General features: G+C 42.4%; 1 protein-coding gene across 1 annotated transcript in view; it reads left to right on the top strand.

Annotated features, from left to right (window-relative positions):
• Nucleotides 1-18,712, top strand: part of LOC126160634 (extracellular serine/threonine protein CG31145-like) — a 224,883-nt gene that overhangs the window by 35,282 nt on the left and 170,889 nt on the right. The window contains exon 3 of the mRNA XM_049916918.1: nucleotides 18,476-18,554. Within this exon, the coding sequence (XP_049772875.1) occupies nucleotides 18,476-18,554 (79 nt within the window). The remainder of the gene's footprint in view (nucleotides 1-18,475; nucleotides 18,555-18,712) is intronic.

Below are 18,712 nucleotides of genomic sequence, written 5' to 3'. Positions count from 1 at the left end.
GTGAGAAAGGTGCTGCTCTTCTTTCGATCTTCCCTTCTTTGTTAGACTTATCTGGTAAGGTTCCCAGACCGACGGGCAACAGTCTAGAAACGATGAGACGAGGATTTTGTAAATTAGCTACGTTTTCGTAGAATTCTGCCAAGGAATTCGATTTGGTGTCTGTATTTCTTACAGCTAGTTTGAAGTTATCATTGTATTTTAGGTCGCAACGGACGATAATTCCTAGATATTTTCGGTTTTGACAATTTCAGTAGCATAATAATGTCTTTCCGCCTTTTTATGGGCAACATGCTACTTTGTTTATGAAAGCAAAGTAGATGAAATTTCAATGCCACATAGGTCTTACTGAAGAACTGCTATCACAGCGTGATAATTGAGAATTATTATATCATAAAGTCGAAAAGGAATCAACTGACACGTCCAGTTACCACATTAAAAACAATTTATATAGCTTTCTTTTTGTGGTCAAGTCTCCTACAAAGGTAACAACATTTTTTAAAAAAAGACATGTTCTCATCGCGTATAAATCTCTACCTTCACTATTACACTTTTCATACGCGACACTAACATAACGCAAGACATACCAGAATACTCTGTAGGAATCAGCATGGGTTTCGAAAAAGACGATTGTGTGAAACCCAGCTTGCGTTATTCGTCCACGAGACTCAGAGAGCCATAGACACGGGTTCCCAGGTAGATGCCGTGTTTCTTGACTTCCGCAGGGCGTTTGATACAGTTCCCCACCGTCGTTTAATGAACATAGTAACAGCATATGAGCTATCAGACCAGTTGTGTGATTGGATTGAAGAGTTCCTAGATAACAGAACGCAGCATGTCATTCTCAATGGAGAGAAGTCTTCCGAAGTAAGGGTGATTTCAGGTGTGTATCAGGGGAGTGTCGTAGGACCGTTGCTATTCACAATATATATAAATGACCTTGTGGGTAACATCGGAAGTTCGCTGGAGCTTCTTGCGCATGATGCTGTATATCGAGAGGTTGTAACAATGGAATATTGTACTGAAATGCAGGAGGATCTGCACCGAATTGGCGCATGGTGCATGGAATGGCAATTGAATCTCAATGTAGACAAGTGTAATGTGCTGCGAATACATAGGAAGAAAGATCCTTTATCATTTAGCTACAATATAGCAGGTCAGCAACTGGAAGCAGTTAATTCCATAAATTATCTGCGAGTAGGCATTAGAAGTGATTTAAAATGGAATGACCATATAAAATTAATCGTCGGTAAATCAGATGCCAGACTGAGATTCATTGGAAGAATCCTAAGGAAATTCAGTCCGAAAACAAAGGAAGTAGGTTACAGTACACTTGTTCGCCCACTGCTTGATTACTGCTTACCGGCGTGGGATCCGTACCAGATAGGGATGATAGAAGAGATAGAGAAGATCCAACGGAGAGCAGCGCGCTTCGTTACAGGATCATTTAGTAATCGCGAAAGCGTTACGGAGATGATGGATAAACTCCAGTGGAAGACTCTGCACGAGAGACGGTCAGTAGCTCGGTACGGGCTTTTGTTGAAGTTTCGAGAACATACCTTCACCGAGGAGTCATGCAGTATATTGCTCTCTCCTAAGTGTATCTCGCGAAGAGACCATGAGGATAAAATCTGAGAGACTAGAGCCCACACAGAGGCATACCGACAATCTTTCTTTCCACGAACAATACGAGACTGGAATAGAAGGGAGAAGCGATAGAGGTACTCAAGGTACCCTCCGCCACACAGCGTCAGGTGACTTGCGGAGTATGGATGTAGATGAAGATGAAGATAGTGGCATATGTAAAATGTATTGCTCTGGATGTAAGCACGGGCGTACCTAGCATTTCCTTAGGGATGGGGCAAAAGTCAGAATACCCGGTAAGTGGTAGGAATTAAAAATATTTATTCATTTAAGTTATTAAGTAATTTTACTTCAACAACACTTGCGAGGGTTCTGGCAAAATGCGATTAAGGTTTCAGTTTCAGATTTATTTTGTACTTCTAGAACCCACTTTTTGTGCACACTCATCATACAGATGCCAACAAGACGGTTTTGCGTCATTGTCGAACTTAATAAAGTCTTGACGCTTGGTAACCTACTGAAAGATCTTTCGATGGTACATTTTGTCCAGGGGTACGCAAGTGAAATGTGAAGTGCCTGTTTTGTGGCTGGGTAAAACGGCTGTGTTTCTTTAACTAGCGCAACAAGCTTAATTTTCTTCAGTTTTCCCTTGCTACATATGCTTGTTCCCACATGTTGTACCACAGTTCAGTCTCTCCAACAAAATCACTTGAATTGTAATAACTGTAAGAAGATTCAATCTTTCTCAAAAAGTATTCTTACGACATTTGAAGCATTGCGTCAGCGTGCAATGCAAGCAATGAATACGTGCGTAAATTATCCTTGGAAAACGTTGCTCTAGAGACATAATTAAAGAATTTAGGCAGGAATCATTAAATATCTCTTCCAAAATTCGCTAGCAGTCTGTACCGGAGGATTTGTACGATGTGTCTGCCTATTTGTAATTCGTGGCATTTTAAAATCAATCCCACGATCGGTGTTGATTGTGTCTGCTTCGCAATTAAACTCTCGCTTTGAACATAGGAATTTTAACGATGTTTCCTCAAAGCGTCAGTTATTCTTCCGATATGCTTTGCACACTGAAGCCTGTCCATACTACTGGAATGCAGAGCATTTACTTTTGGTTGCAGCAGTGCAGAATATTTTGCTGTAAGGCAAACATCAACAATAAAGTCAGAATTAGAAGCGGCGCAATGCAACTGAAAATACCAGATTTTCTGGTTGCACTGTAACCGTCTTTTCATAGTGTCGTATGTGCCATGACCAGCTGAACATAATTCTCTTTGAAAATACTGATACTATTATATTTCTAGGACCATCTGGTTTCACGGAGCGTTGGAATATTTGGTACGCATTTTCGACGAAGGGCCGACTCTCGAGAGAGATTTATTATTCTGGTATTTGGTTTAAGTCATGCACAACTAAGTTCAGTTTGTGGTTAGCGCATGAGTAAACAGCCTTTTTTATATATTTCTCACATATAATTTTCTGAACACCACCATCCTCTCTTGAAATGGTCGAACATCCATCATACCCTCATCCTAAGCAATTTTCGGGATCGAAACCTATGTAAACCAAAAAATCGTCGATGGAAGAGGCTACAGATTTCGCATCCATGGCAATCAATTCCACAAAACCAAATAACTCTTCACAAACCAACATCTTTTACTCATCAAAACAGCTGACACTAATGGAATGTTGCTCTTTTCCAGATGTGTTACAGCCCTCGTCTACCAGAATAATATAGAGAAGTCTTTACGTTAGCAATGATATAGTGTCTAATGACATGTCTTCATAATTTAATTATTCCATTCCGAATTTTTGGTGAAGTGTATGTGGTATTTTTTGTACAGTTCTCTGCGTGTTCTTCCATAATTCGGTCACCAGACATAACTTTAAGTTTTATAACGTCTTCAAATAATACCTTCACGTTGTCCGTTGCCTCTATAAAGTTATTGTAACATACTGAGAAAAGTTGTAAGGAAATCAAGAAATATGTATGTTAGAGAAGAAATAACAACTCCAGCAATAAAATCAAATCAATATGGAATGTTGTTAGAAGGTAGAAAGGGAAAGTAACCATAGGAGTAAGTAGAATTATTACTGTTAAAGAGAATGAGACCATCTTAACCAACAGTACACAGGTAGCCAATGCATTTAGCAATCACTTCTTAAGTGTAGGAGAAAAAATTGGTGATAGTAGTTCAAAAGAAAAATGCAGTCAGTACATGGAAGAGTCAGTTTTGAAAAAATTTAGTCAGATTAAGTTTCATCTAACAACCTCTTGTGAAACAAGGAAAATTATTAAATCTTTGAAAAATAAATATTCTGTTGGAGTAGATGATATCTCTTACAAGTTATTAAAACAATGTGGAGCAATTACAGCTGATGTTTTGGGTCACATATGTAATGCATCACTGACTCAGGGTATTTCTCCTGACAGGTTAAAATATGCCATTGTCAGGCCTCTCTACAAAAAGGGGGAAACCACAGATGTCAATAATTACCGGCCAGTATCCTTACTTGCAGCATTTTCAAAAATCTCTGAGAAACTAATGTACTCAAGAGTGGTTAGCCATCTCAACAGTAATGGGCTACTTAGTAAATCACAGTTCGGATTTCAGAAATGCTATTGCACTGAGACAGCAATATACAATTTCACTGTCCACATTATAGAGTCTTTAAATAGTAGAATATCACCAGTAAGAATATTCTGTGACTTATCCAAAGCATTTGATTGTATGAACCATGACATTATGTTCGAGAAATTACAATTCTATGGTATAAATGGAACAGCATGTGAGTGGTTTAAGTCATATCTACAGAACAGGAAGCAAAAAGACTCTTTATATGCTTCAAGTGATTCAAAGGAGTTTGCCACTTCATCTAACTGGGATGAAATTACATTAGGTGTTCCACAAGGTTCGGTCATGGGTCCCCTCCTGTTCTTGATATATGTGAATTACCTCCCTTCTTATGTGAAATAAGATGCTGAACTGACACTGTTTGCTGACGATACAAGTATAATTATTAATCCAGTAAAAGAAAGTCCGATAGAAAATGATACAAATAAGAGCTTTGGAAATGTTATTAATTGGTTTTCTGCGAGTGGGCTTGCTCTGAACTTTGAAAAAACACAGTACATCAAATTTTTCTGTTGCAAAAAGTATAATTCCTTCAATAAACATAACACATCAAAAGAAGTCAGTAGCCAGGGTAGAGCACACCAAGTTTATGGGTGTACATATAGATGAGAATCTTAATTGGAAAAGTCATATTTTGGTCTCCTAAAGCGACTAGGTTCAGCAACTTTTGCAATCAGAATAATAGCCAATTTTGAGGATGTAGAAATTAGTAAGCTCACATACTTTGCACACTTCCACTCTCTGATGTCATACGGAATAATATTCTGGGGCAACGCAATACTTAGGCAAAAGGTATTCACTGCTCAAAAGAAAGTAGTTAGAATAATGTGTGGGGTTCATAGTCGCACATCTTGTAATTAAATTTTTTCTCAACTACATGGACCAGTTTAAAATCAACAGCGACATTCATGATTACAATAACAGAAAACAGAAAGACCTACACTTTCCTTTACTTAAACTATCTTTGGCACAGAAAGGGGTAAAATATGCTGCTATAAAACTTTTTGATAAATTACCAGAGGAAATAAAATGTCTGACAGACAGCAGTAATAGTTTCAAAAACAAACTGAAATCATACGTCCTTGACAACTCCTTCTATACCATAGATCAATTCTTGAATATGAGTAAATAAATCTGGAGATACAATATATGCATTTTGTGCCATTTAAGGGAATGGGATAGATAATAGAAATATTTAGGTATCACACTATAACATAAAAAAACTTGTTTCCTGTGCGCATTTCTTGTGTATTTGACACGTTCCACATCATAACGGTTTTTCTGTGCTACTGGTCTATGGAATACCTAACTAGCTAACTAAGTAACTAACTAACCTTGGAGGTAGGTCATGACTACCGCAGAACTTCACAGTCGAAACTGTTGATCCTACAACTTTTTTAATTACTATTAAAAACAGTCTTGATCACGATATATTTAACAAGGTGACCGGTTTCAACCACTACTGTGGTCATCTTCAGACCATTGAGTAGGAACCTCTTTCTGTTGGAGAATCACTACTCAATGGTCTGAAGATGATCACAGTAGTCACCTTGTTAAATATATCGTGATCAAGACTGTTTTTAATAGTAATTATTTATAAGGCATTGATCACTGCTGTTCCCGTAATGCATTCAAAAGTAATACAACTTTTTTGTTGGCTTCTACTTCTTTTTGGTGGGCAGAAATCAACTGTACTTCGACTGGCATATTCTTGCAACAAATTTTTCGCAGTTGTCGCTGATGATTTGTGGCTTTGAGACGCCGCGTGAGTTTTTGGAAATTAATGCGTATCTTTATAGCACGAACCTTGCATGTTTGTTAATGTTGGTGGGAACAACACACAATAAAAACGCAACACACACTTTAATTTCTAGGAATATGCCAGCTAAGAAGCATATTCTGCCAACCACCTGTACTTAAATTTTAGTTGTACAGCGTCCTTAGCAAAGCCATAATTCGGAGAATTTATCCAATTTTTTTTTAAAAAAATCAAGTTTTTGAGATGACATCGTGTTATACGAATTACCTAGCCTTTGACCCACGTCATTACGACAGTAGTTTTGATTCTGTGCACCAGATCCAGATTGCAGCTAAGTTCGCTCGACGCAGATGCGGTGGAAACAGGAACCGGTATGGTGGTGGCATTAATGACGCCATCGCACGCGGCTGCTGCCTCCTTCTGCTTCACCTCTTTCCCGCCGCTATCATTTTTCAAAAAAAATGGTTCAAATGGCTCTGAGCACTATGCGACTTAACTTCTAAGGTCATCAGTCGCCTAGAACTTAGAACTAATTAAACCTAACTAACCTAAGGACATCACACACATCCATGCCCGAGGCAGGGTTCGAACCTGCGACCGTAGCGGTCGCGCGGTTCCAGACTGTAGCGCCTTTAACCGCTTGGCCACCATGGCCGGCGCTATCATTTTTGCCACTACTACTTCCACCTTGTTCTATTCTCTTCTTACTCTGCTTCGCTAAAAATGTTAGGTAGGTATAATAAACTGAAATCTAGGTCAGCCTAAATAACGCTTTTATCATTTTATTTTCCAACTGCAATCATCAAATGTAATACCAAAACAATTAGAAAAAATAGATACATGAAATTTTTAAACAATCGAGTAACGTAGTTATAGGTAACAAAAATAGGGCAGTTTTGTGTTGAAGACACAGTATGCGAAGTAAACAACGTACTCGAAAACAACTATTTCAAAAAATAATCTGATAAGTAAAAACGCTGAAGTAAAAATAGATTAGAGAATAAGCTTTTGATAATTATAGCATATAGGTATTACTAGCTTCCGCCCCGCAACTTGTCCCGCATTATTTGATTTTCCCACGGGAATTAGCTGTCGTCTTGAAGTACAAAGTAGCCTTGGTGTTATTCTGATGTATAAGATAGATTACTGTAAAGTTTCATCGAAATCAGAATATTATTCAGCCATTTTCATAAAATTTCGCCTTTACAATATTAACACTATTAGATACGCTTGGGTTACAAAAAAGTTTGTTGCTGACAAAAAGTAAATAGACGTTTAATTCATTATAGCGCACTTTATCCAGGTAGGTGTAACACCCACTATTTAATTTTCTCTAAATGATCCAAACCAAACAAAAGCGAAAGACTAAAATTAAGTTATGTTACATAACTAATGAAAACATTATAGTAATTACATTAACATAAGTATGTAAATACCTTGTGCTGTGCTAAATAAAGTTTCTTATATCCATCTCGGGCAGCCAGCTTATTGCCATTTAATTCAGACTGCTTTGAACTGAATAGGTATTGCACTATTCATTCGCAAACAGGAACATAAGAACACAACTAAAACTTCAGAAACAATTGTAATTGGTCGCGGTTAATTTGTCGATGCACTTTACATCTTGACCCCTTACGAGTCACACAGGAAGCGGAGCCGGCTGCGTGCGGAGGGGGGCATACCCACAATGCATCATCGACAATTTGTTATTTCGCGCGGTAGTTTTGAATGTTGCATCTTAATATAAAACTTTATTCTTAAGAATTTTGCTAAATAAATATTTTTTACATATTTTACGCAAATTTTTAGCTTCACCGTGGGTACGCACGATTGTAAGGCTAGTTAGAAACAGGAAAGCGTTACAAAGAAGTCACAGACCTAAAAAGAAAAGCATACAAAAGAAGCCCACCTTCGCAGCTCACGTAACACAACATACAGGATGCTTTATCGATATTTTTGATCATTTTTGAAGAAACAGGAATTCGCGCCCGCCTAAAAAATCCAAAGGAAAACGTGCTCAGCGCAGTTTCTTGGACATTTGCCGCCCCATTATTAATAACTTTTTTAACTTTACTGCGCAAATTCTTAACTATATCTAGATTGTATCTACATGTTTGTCAATATATGCGAAGCAGTCCACGACACATGCAAACAATGGAAACATCCAAGCTATGACAACAACCTCTGCAGTCCCGTGTAGTTAAACTTTTGCACGCTAGGAGTATAATTTTGCACTTAACTTGGTTTTGTCTCTGCAACTATATTGCCGTTTTATTAAAAACTATTTTATCCTCTTATTTACAAATGGTTCAAATGGTTCTAAGCACTATGGGACTTAACTTCTGAGGTCATCAGTCCCCTAGAACTTAGAACTACTTAAACCTAACTAACCGAAGGACATCACACACATCCATGCCCGAGGCAGGAGTCGAACCTGCGACCGTAGTAGTCGCGCGGTTCCAGGCTGTAGCTCCTAGAACCGCTCGGCCACCACGGCCGGGTCTTATTTACACAACAAGCAAATTCGAATACTTCGAAACAAAATTCTCCATAAATTAAAATAATAATCATAATTTAATGAATAATACAGTCACGACATCATTAGACAAGTAAGATTTCAAATCTAGTAAAACCGTACATATATCTTTTGGGTGTCATTTCTCCATTCTAAGTTTTATACTTTGTCTGTACATAAACATACATAAGCCTTTTTCCGTCTTCAATCATATACATATGAAAATATACCACATGTATGGCAGTTTCAGATCCACTTGAGAAGGGCTTAAAAAATCCGAAACCGGCAGTGGACTAAATAAAGATCGGCAGTGCAGCTGGAGCGGCCTTCTCATTAAATAAGCAAAACAGTTGCGGAGCATATGAAGAAACTAATAATCCCTCGATTTCGCTACAACTTTCCAGTGTTGTAACTCCAATGTAGAACACCATCATTCGCGTACAAGCAGATGAAGTCCTTATAAATTCTATGTGAACACTGACAGCATGTAATGGGGAGCAACTAGGTATTATTTCGTGGGTGATCCCAACTCTGAGACGTATCTGTACAACAGCAATAAACATCTGAAATAATGTGTTGCATACTTTCATTTTTCTGAACGATAGGATGAATGTACAGGAGGAGTCAAAAAAGACTTTAAAACTTTTGAATGGCATAGAAATTTATTCAGATAACTTACAGACTCTGTAGGTCATATTGTCATATTGTAGCAAACAACCTCAAGTTTGATTCACGTAGCGCATCAGAACCCAATTCCGCCACCACGAGCGCCAGCATAGTGCGCAGGTAAAATTGCTGCATTCACTGGTGCGGAGCGTGCTCGCTGTCGGTTTTGGTTTCATAAAACGAACTCTGCAACAACTGTTGGCGTAAATTTCTACATCTACATCTACATTTATAATCCGCAAGCCACCCAACGGTGTGTGGCGGAGGGCACTTTGCGTGCCACTGTCATTACCTCCCTTTCCTGTTCCAGTCGCGTATGGTTCGCGGGAAGAACGACTGTCTGAAATCCTCCGTGCGCGCTTTAATCTCTCTAATTTTACATTCGTGATCTCCTCGGGAGGTATAAGTAGGGGGAAGCAATATATTCGATACCTCATCCAGAAACGCACCCTCTCGAAACCTGGACAGCAAGCTACACCGCGATGCAGATCGCCTCTCTTGCAGAATCTGCCACTTGAGTTTGTTAAACATCTCCGTAACGCTATCACGGTTACCAAATAACCCTGTGACGAAACGCGCCGCTCTTCTTTGGATCTTCTCTATCTCCTCCGTCATCCCGATCTGGTACGGATCCCACACTGATGCGCAATACTCAAGTATAGGTCGAACGAGTGTTTTGTAAGCCACCTCCTTTGTTGATGGACTACATTTTCTAAGGACTCCCCCAATGAATCTCAACCTGGTACCCGTCTTACCAACAATTAATTTTATATGATCATTCCACTTCAAATCGTTCCGCACGCATACTCCCAGATATTTTACAGAAGTAACTGCTACCAGTGTTTGTTCTGCTATCATATAATCATACAATAAAGGATCCTTCTTTCTATGTATTCGCAATACTTTACATTTGTCTATGTTAAGGGTCAGTTGCCACTCCCTGCACCAAGTGCCTATCCGCTGCAGATCTTCCTGCATTTCGCTACAATTTTCTAATGCTACAACTTCTCTGTATACTACAGCATCATCCGCGAAAAGTCGCATGGAACTTCCGACTCTATCTACTAGGTCATTTATATATATTGTGAAAAGCAATGGTCCCATAACACTCCCCTGTGGCACGCCAGAGGTTACTTTAACGTCTGTAGACGTCTCTCCATTGACAACAACATGCTGTGTTCTGTTTGCTAAAAACTCTTCAATCCAGCCACACAGCTGGTCTGATATTCCGTAGGCTCTTACTTTGTTTATCAGGCGACAGTGCGGAGCTGTATCGAACGCCTTCCGGAAGTCAAGGAAAATAGCATCTACCTGGGAGCCTGTATCTAATATTTTCTGGGTCTCATGAACAAATAAAGCGAGTTTGTTCTCACACGATCGCTGTTTTCGGAATCCATGTTGATTCCTACATAGTAGATTCTGGGTTTCCAAAAACGACATGATACTCGAGCAAAAAACATGTTCTAAAATTCTACAACAGATCGACGTCAGAGATATAGGTCTATAGTTTTGCGCATCTGCTCGACGACCCTTCTTGAAGACTGGGACTACCTGTGCTCTTTTCCAATCATTTGGAACCTTCCGTTCCTCTAGAGACTTGCGGTACACGGCTGTTAGAAGGGGGGCAAGTTCCTTCGCGTACTCTGTGTAGAATCGAACTGGTATCCCGTCAGGTCCAGTGGACTTTCCTCTGTTGAGTGATTCCAGTTGCTTTTCTATTCCTTGGACACTTATTTCAATGTCAGCCATTTTTTCGTTTGTGCGAGGATCTAGAGAAGGAACTGCAGTGCGGTCTTCCTCTGTGAAACAGCTTTGGAAAAAGGTGTTTAGTATTTCAGCTTTACGCGTGTCATCCTCTTTTTTTAATGCCTTCATCATCCCGGAGTGTCTGGATATGCTGTTTCAATCCACTTACTGATTTAACGTAAGACCAGAACTTCCTAGGATTTTCTGTCAAGTCGGTACATAGAATTTTACTTTCGTACCGAATTCGCTAAAAAAACGTGAAAGCAGGCTTCCAAATTACTCTTGGCACAAGAACTTTGTTGAGAAGGGTTGTTCACTGCGACACGATAAATCAGCAGGTCGCCTGCGTGAAGATGATGTACAGTGGGGGCCGATACTGAATGGGTTTATTAGTATAAAGTTTGACTTTTTTGACTTGATGTTCGTCAGTGCCTTCTGCCTGGCGGTAAGTTGCAGCGTCTGCCACGTTGCCCTGCATCGGACACAACCACCCTGAAACTCACGTGCTGAACCATCAGCAATTAAACTCACGTGTTGCTGACGAGGTAACGCTACCGAACTACGCCTCTTACGATCTGACCGACGAATAGGTAGGCTCAGATGCGGTCAAGTGGGGGTGGAACCGCGGCCGGCTGCCGGAAGCGGGCACACCATTCGCTCTCTTCTGCTGGCAGCTTCCAAACCGATCAGACGCCCTCCTCACCTGCTCTCTTGGGCGGCTGCCCATTCAGTCTCGGCGGCTTCTCCAGGCCTGCCTTTCCTTTTCACGGCATTAAAATTTCATAAAGTTTAAACTACACTCCTGGAAATGGAAAAAAGAACACATTGACACCGGTGTGTCAGACCCACCATACTTGCTCCGGACACTGCGAGAGGGCTGTACAAGCAATGATCACACGCACGGCACAGCGGACACACCAGGAACCGCGGTGTTGGCCGTCGAATGGCGCTAGCTGCGCAGCATTTGTGCACCGCCGCCGTCAGTGTCAGCCAGTTTGCCGTGGCATACGTAGCTCCATCGCAGTCTTTAACACTGGTAGCATGCCGCGACAGCGTGGACGTGAACCGTATGTGCAGTTGACGGACTTTGAGCGAGGGCGTATAGTGGGCATGCGGGAGGCCGGATGGACGTACCGCCGAATTGCTCAACACGTGGGGCGTGAGGTCTCCACAGTACATCGATGTTGTCGCCAGTGGTCGGCGGAAGGTGCACGTGCCCGTCGACCTGGGACCGGACCGCAGCGCCGCACGGATGCACGCCAAGACCGTAGGATCCTACGCAGTGCCGTAGGGGACCGCACCGCCACTTCCCAGCAAATTAGGGACACTGTTGCTCCTGGGGTATCGGCGAGGACCATTCGCAACCGTCTCCATGAAGCTGGGCTACGGTCCCGCACACCGTTAGGCCGTCTTCCGCTCACGCCCCAACATCGTGCAGCCCGCCTCCAGTGGTGTCGCGGCAGACGAATGGAGACGTGTCGTCTTCAGCGATGAGAGTCGCTTCTGCCTTGGTGCCAATGATGGTCGTATGCGTGTTTGGCGCCGTGGTGAGCGCCACAATCAGGACTGCATACGACACAGGCACACAGGGCCAACACCCGGCATCATGGTGTGGGGAGCGATCTCCTACACTGGCCGTACACCACTGGTGATCGTCGAGGGGACACTGAATAGTGCACGGTACATCCAAACCGTCATCGAACCCATCGTTCTACCATTTCTAGACCGGCAAGGGAACTTGCTGTTCCAACAGGACAATGCACGTCCGCATGTATCCCGTGCCACCCAACGTGCTCTAGAAGGTGTAAGTCAACTACCCTGGCCAGCAAGATCTCCGGATCTGTCCCCCATTGAGCATGTTTGGGACTGGATGAAGCGTCGTCTCACGCGGTCTGCACGTCCAGCACGAACGCTGGTCCAACTGAGGCGCCAGGTGGACATGGCATGGCAAGCCGTTCCACAGGACTACATCCAGCATCTCTACGATCGTCTCCATGGGAGAATAGCAGCCTGCATTGCTGCGAAAGGTGGATATACACTGTACTAGTGCCGATATTGTGCATGCTCTGTTGCCTGTGTCTATGTGCCTGTGGTTCTGTCAGTGTGATCATGTGATGTATCTGACCCCAGGAATGTGTCAATAAAGTTTCCCCTTCCTGGGAGCCGGCCGCGGTGGTCTCGCGGTTCTAGGCGCGCAGTCCGGAACCGCGCGACTGCTACGGTCGCAGGTTCGAATCCTGCCTCGGGCATGGATGTGTGTGATGTCCTTAGGTTAGTTAGGTTTAAGTAGTTCTAAGTTCTAGGGGACTGATGACCACAGCTGTTAAGTCCCATAGTGCTCAAAGCCAGCCTCCCTGGGACAATGAATTCACGGTGTTCTTATTTCAGTTTCCAGGAGTGTATGTTTTATTCTTCACTTCAACGGGTGCCTACTGCTTTCCCCTCCTGGCCAATCCTGACTCATTAACAATGATTATGTTGAACAGGTTGGGGAGAGCCTAGCCCGCAGTCCACGAAAATCAACGTGACGTGCGTCTCGCGAGACTGGCATTCGGCGAAAGACTGTTTGGCGAGTACTGCGTAGACGTTTACGTCTGAACTCGTACAGATTCACAACGGCACAGCACATTAGTATTGAGGATAAGATTGCTAGCGGGGAATTTTGTGCGGAAATGTTGCATCGGATAGAGGACGACGAGACATTACTGAGCACAATAATGTTCAGCGATGAGTCAACATTTCATATCAGTGGCATGGTAACACCCACAGCTGCAGAGTATGGGGCAGCAAAAATCCACATGAAATCCTGGAACACGTTCATGAGAGCCCCAAAGTTAATATGTCTTGCGCCCTTAGCAAATTGAAAATGTACGGCCCTTTCTTCTTCAAGGAGAAAACTGTCACTGGTATTGTGTATCTGGATATGCCTGAAAAGTTTTTAGTTCTACAGAGCGATGAACATGGCACAGATAGGATGGTTTCCTACCAGCAAGACAACGCACCACCTCATCTACTCACGGAAGTCGAGGCTTAATCGCTTCCAACACCAGTGGATTGGCCATGTAGGGCCAATCGCATGGCCTCTTCCCTCTCCAGGCTTGAAACCACTGGACTTCTTTCTCTGGAGTTTCATTTAAGACCACGTGTATGTTCCTTTCCCATCAAACAATTTAGTCAACCTGAAAAATCGAATCTAAGCTGCCGTTGCACAAGTTACACCCTATTTTCTGCAATGAGCTACCGGTGTAATGTTTGCCGCATCACAGATGATAGTCAGCTCGAACCAAAATGATGGTTGACACTTTCATGTGAAACTTGAGATTGTCTGTTTCAAAATGACACATCTACTGATTGTGTAAGTTATCTTAACAAATTTCTACAGCATTCCAAAGTTGTAAAGTCCTTTGTGACTCACCCTGTATAACGTGCTTTAAAAGAGAGACGAACCGTAGGCTGTAAAATGAAGACCCCTGAAAGGAGGACAGTAATGTCGTTGCCTTCAGAAGCAGGCGTGGTGCCCTATAAGAAGGCTAAGGTCCTAAACTCGCAGCCAGAGGTACACGAGCGAGTAACTATGTGATGACAGAGCGAACACGCGCACGCTTGGACCGTGTAACTCCGCTATCCTTTAGACGCAAATATGAAAAATATAAATGTAGCCCTCACACCCCAATACAAGCCCCAAGCCCAAGATCCAAATTTCATAAAAAGAAAAACAAAGTCCCTCTGTACTAACATTGCATGACTGGTAGCAAGTAGACTGAAAAGAAAGTAATATAAAAAGAAATAGAAAAGAATCTTGGTAGCAAAGTAATTTAATGTTTTGGAAAAAGAATAAAAAAGAAATAGAATCCATTAGTTTCAAGATAAAAAAATAGTAGATCGCAAAGTAGAAGACTTGTAGATCACGGAGTGTAACAAGTGACGTCAAAGAATACTCCTTGTGAGTACTCTTTGAGTACACTGCGAAATACAGAAGCTAAAGTTGTACATTGTTAATGAGCTTCTGACACTTGCCTTGTCGTGTCGTAACTGAACTTGTGCGCTCCTACGTAATATTGGTACTCGATACGAGATGGTTTGTAACATTTTGAAGATCTGCGATCTGCTAGAAATGATTAAAAACTGAAAGAGGTAAATCAGCAACTTTGAAAATATCTTTGAAGTAATTCAAGCTAGGAAAATAACTGAATATATTGTCTTAATTTGATTATTATCAACGAAAGACTGAACTTAGAACCAATGCGATAGACAATTAATAGTTCAACTGATAGGAAGTGATGAATAGTGTAAACTCTGAGGAATATACCTAAATAGCGTGGTCTGGATCTTGCTGTAAACTATTTGGCGGAATTTACGTAAACCCATCTGAAAAAAGGTTATTTCTTTAAGACAATGATAGGATGTGCATAGACTAGAATAAACCAACATAAAGTGAATTTACAGTGTTTGACATTTCTTTCAACTGATTTAATATTACGTGCTCATGAAACATTTTCCTGTGCGACAACATAGATTATCAACAGAGCGGAGCATTCATAGGTATTCTTTGGCGCTCTAGAAAGTTATTCAGACTATTTAGCTCACGCGAATTGTAAAGTTTCATAGATAAACTCTGGATGTGTATAGACTGTAATCATGATTAGGGCAATAATCTCAGTTTGTATGCACTAACGTGTAGCTAGGCTCGTACACGTCGGGGAGCAAATATTCATCTGAGTCAGCCGGTACAACTAACACGCACTCGGCGTAAATACAGTGCAGCAAGACAATTCTTTTTTGTGACTTTCCTCGCAAACATTCTACCGCGAGCTAGCTGAAGCCTGAGCATCATTTTTTAACGATCAGTCAATATAAAAGGGGAAGTTACAACCGTCCACAGCGTTCACTACTACTGAAAACAGATAAATGAAGGCTTCAGAAGAAAGGAAAAGGAAAGTGGTGTACTGCGTTTCGGACGGCGGCGATCCTGCATGCGACCACTGGAGACTTAGTCGTTCTGACTGTTTCGCAATGATAACACTATGCCTCGTCTCCAACGACCACTCGTGACCGGGAACCATTCTCTTCTTTGGCTTAGCGCTGAGGATGTTCAAGAGAGAGTCCCAGTCGACTTGCTTCCTGTACTGGTTGAAGACTATGGGGCAGCCACTGGGAGCACGCTGCGAAATTTCAGTCCGCCCTTAATGATGGTGTGAACACTTTCCAGGCTCAACCCGATATCTGCGGCAATGGCTGCTACCGTAACTCTTGAGTAATGAGGGCAACCGCCTGTTGGACAATGGCGACAGTAATGCGGTGTGTCGTTCCAGGCCGAGCCTCATCGATCAAAGGTACCCGTCTTCCACTGAATCGCTTGTGCCCCGTCTTGACTCTTAAAATGGACGTATAGTGATTTCCGTACACTTACGCCATTATTCGATGAATTTTCGTTCCCCGTACTTCGTTCGCTATCACGAAACGCTCTACGCCAGTTTTCTCCTCTTCCGAAGCGTGCATTTCATTGTTTTCAGGACGACTGAGTGCAGCACGTCTTACAGTTCACTCTGGCTCTAGTAATCATCACTTGTGCAACCTGCTAACTTTTTTTTTAATTTTTTAAATCTTATGGGACTTAACTGCTAAGGTCATCAGTCCCTAAGCTTACACACTACTTATCCTAAATTATCCCAAGTACAAACACACACACCCATGCCCGAGGGAGGACTCGAACCTTCGCCGGGACCAGCCGCACAGTCCATGACTGCAGCGCCTAAGACCGCTCGGCTAATCCCGCGCGGCAACCTGCTAACTACTGTGGCAACTACGCACAATGTTAATAACTGTTGCGGTAATGAAGGGGATGCAGATCGTATATGGAAGTATAAAAATAGTGTGATTCGCGAATTCGTGTGTCCTTTCGCAGAAAATATTAACATTAACGCATCGATTACATATCTCACTCAGTGGGAAGTTCGATTTAGGACAAAAGGAGAGGAGTAAAGTTTCATATGAAATAAAAGTTGGATAGAAAATCACAGCCGAAAAAGGGACTGATAACAGACAATCGTGGAATAATGCTGAAGCCGGCCGCGGTGGTCTAGCGGTTCTGGCGCTGCAGTCCGGAACCGCGGGACTGCTACGGTCGCAGGTTCGAATCATGCCTCGGGAATGGGTGTGTGTGATATCCTTAGGTTAGTTAGTTTTAAGTAGTTCTAAGTTCTAGGGGACTTATGACCTAATATGTTGAGTCCCATAGTGCTCAGAGCCAATAATGCTGAAAACACACACACACATTTCCATAGCATTCCAAAGTTGTAAAGTCCTTTGTGATTCACCCTGTATAAGGTGCTTTAAAAGAGAAACGATCCGTAGGCTGTAAAATGAAAACCCCTGAAAGACGTCACACTTCTGACACACACGGGCATGGACATATGGACACACACTGACACGGACAAGGACACCGATGTCGGAAAGCAACATAAATACCATGAGAAATAGGCTTGGTATAACTTTACACGTCTGACCCGTCACTCAGAAAGACTCATCGGAACCGGGAGCACCTCTGAAGGTGTTCAGCGCAGCTATGGACGAAACGCCGGAAGCAAAAAGTTTAGTGGTCACGACCATACAACCTGTAATAATCACCAGCAATTAAACTCGAACTTTCCTTTGTTTCGGAAGGAAGCGCCACTGTTTCCTTTGATAAACTTTCTATTTACCTCAAAGGCTCTCATAGTCAACATCGTCTAAATTAAAATGTTTGATCATTTCAATTCTTCTTCTTTCGCTTACGCCATAGTCCTGCAGCGATCGCAGGGTCGTGGTGGTTAGAACGGATTTGGCAAGTTAGGTTAGTGTTAGTGTTAGGGGTGGCCGGATGCCCATCCTGCCGCCACCCCATACCCCCTGGGACGGTGTTAGTGTAACCCAGCTGTCTGCGTCTAGTGTAAATCGTGAAATAATGTGAATGTGTATCAAATGTCTGCGAGTCGTGTAATTGAGGCGGGACGTGGGGACCAGGCCGGTATTCGCCTAGTAGGATGTGGGAAACCGCCTAAAAACCACATCCAGGTTGGCTGGCACACCGGCCGTCGTCATCAAGCCGCCAGGCGGATTCGATCCGGGACCGGCGCGCCTACCCGAGTCCAGGAAGCAGCGCGTTAGCGCTCTCGGCTATCATAGCCGGTAAAATGTTTGATCATTTCAATTATTTTATATTTTGCATAGAGCTGTACTTTTTTGTATCTTCAAGTAAAGATTTATTTCTAATCTTCGTCTCTTTGGCCACTAATTCATAGCATTTTTGCTTGTTTCCAATATTTCAGCTGGTGGATACACTCTATTGTGCTTTTACGAAAGACCCATAATAGTCTCTATATCAGTTCATGAGTTCGTATTTGGTCGGTCAGGGCCATCACCGTCGTTTTTTCTGTTTGGTTTCTTCTGTAGGAGAACGCCGACATTTAAAAAAAAGACGTCACACTTCTGCACTGTCGCATTTAAGGGCAGATGTGAGTGATGTTGTCTTCTCTGTTTTGAAACGTTTGTATCTGAGTGGTGTCTTTCTGTTTCGTGTTACAGGTCAAAAAGATGGAGGCACTCAAATCAAGCTGGTCATCGACTACGCTAACCAGATGCAAGCTCTGTTCAAGCCTATGCGGTAAGTGAGCGGATCTCTTTTTAAGTGCACTGACGCCCACAGACTATTGCAAAGAGTAACGCTAGTCTCGCCTTCCTGTCACCATTTCTTCCCAGTCTGTGAAGACTGCTTTTGACTATAGTGGACTGGAGACGAGTTAGTACGTACGTCTCTTGTCG

The sequence above is a fragment of the Schistocerca cancellata genome, chromosome 2 (genome assembly GCF_023864275.1).
Source record: "Schistocerca cancellata isolate TAMUIC-IGC-003103 chromosome 2, iqSchCanc2.1, whole genome shotgun sequence".
In the NCBI taxonomy this organism is placed as follows: domain Eukaryota; kingdom Metazoa; phylum Arthropoda; class Insecta; order Orthoptera; family Acrididae; genus Schistocerca; species Schistocerca cancellata.
Note: the sequence above shows the minus strand (reverse complement) of the source record. Positions and strands in the feature narration are given on the sequence as shown.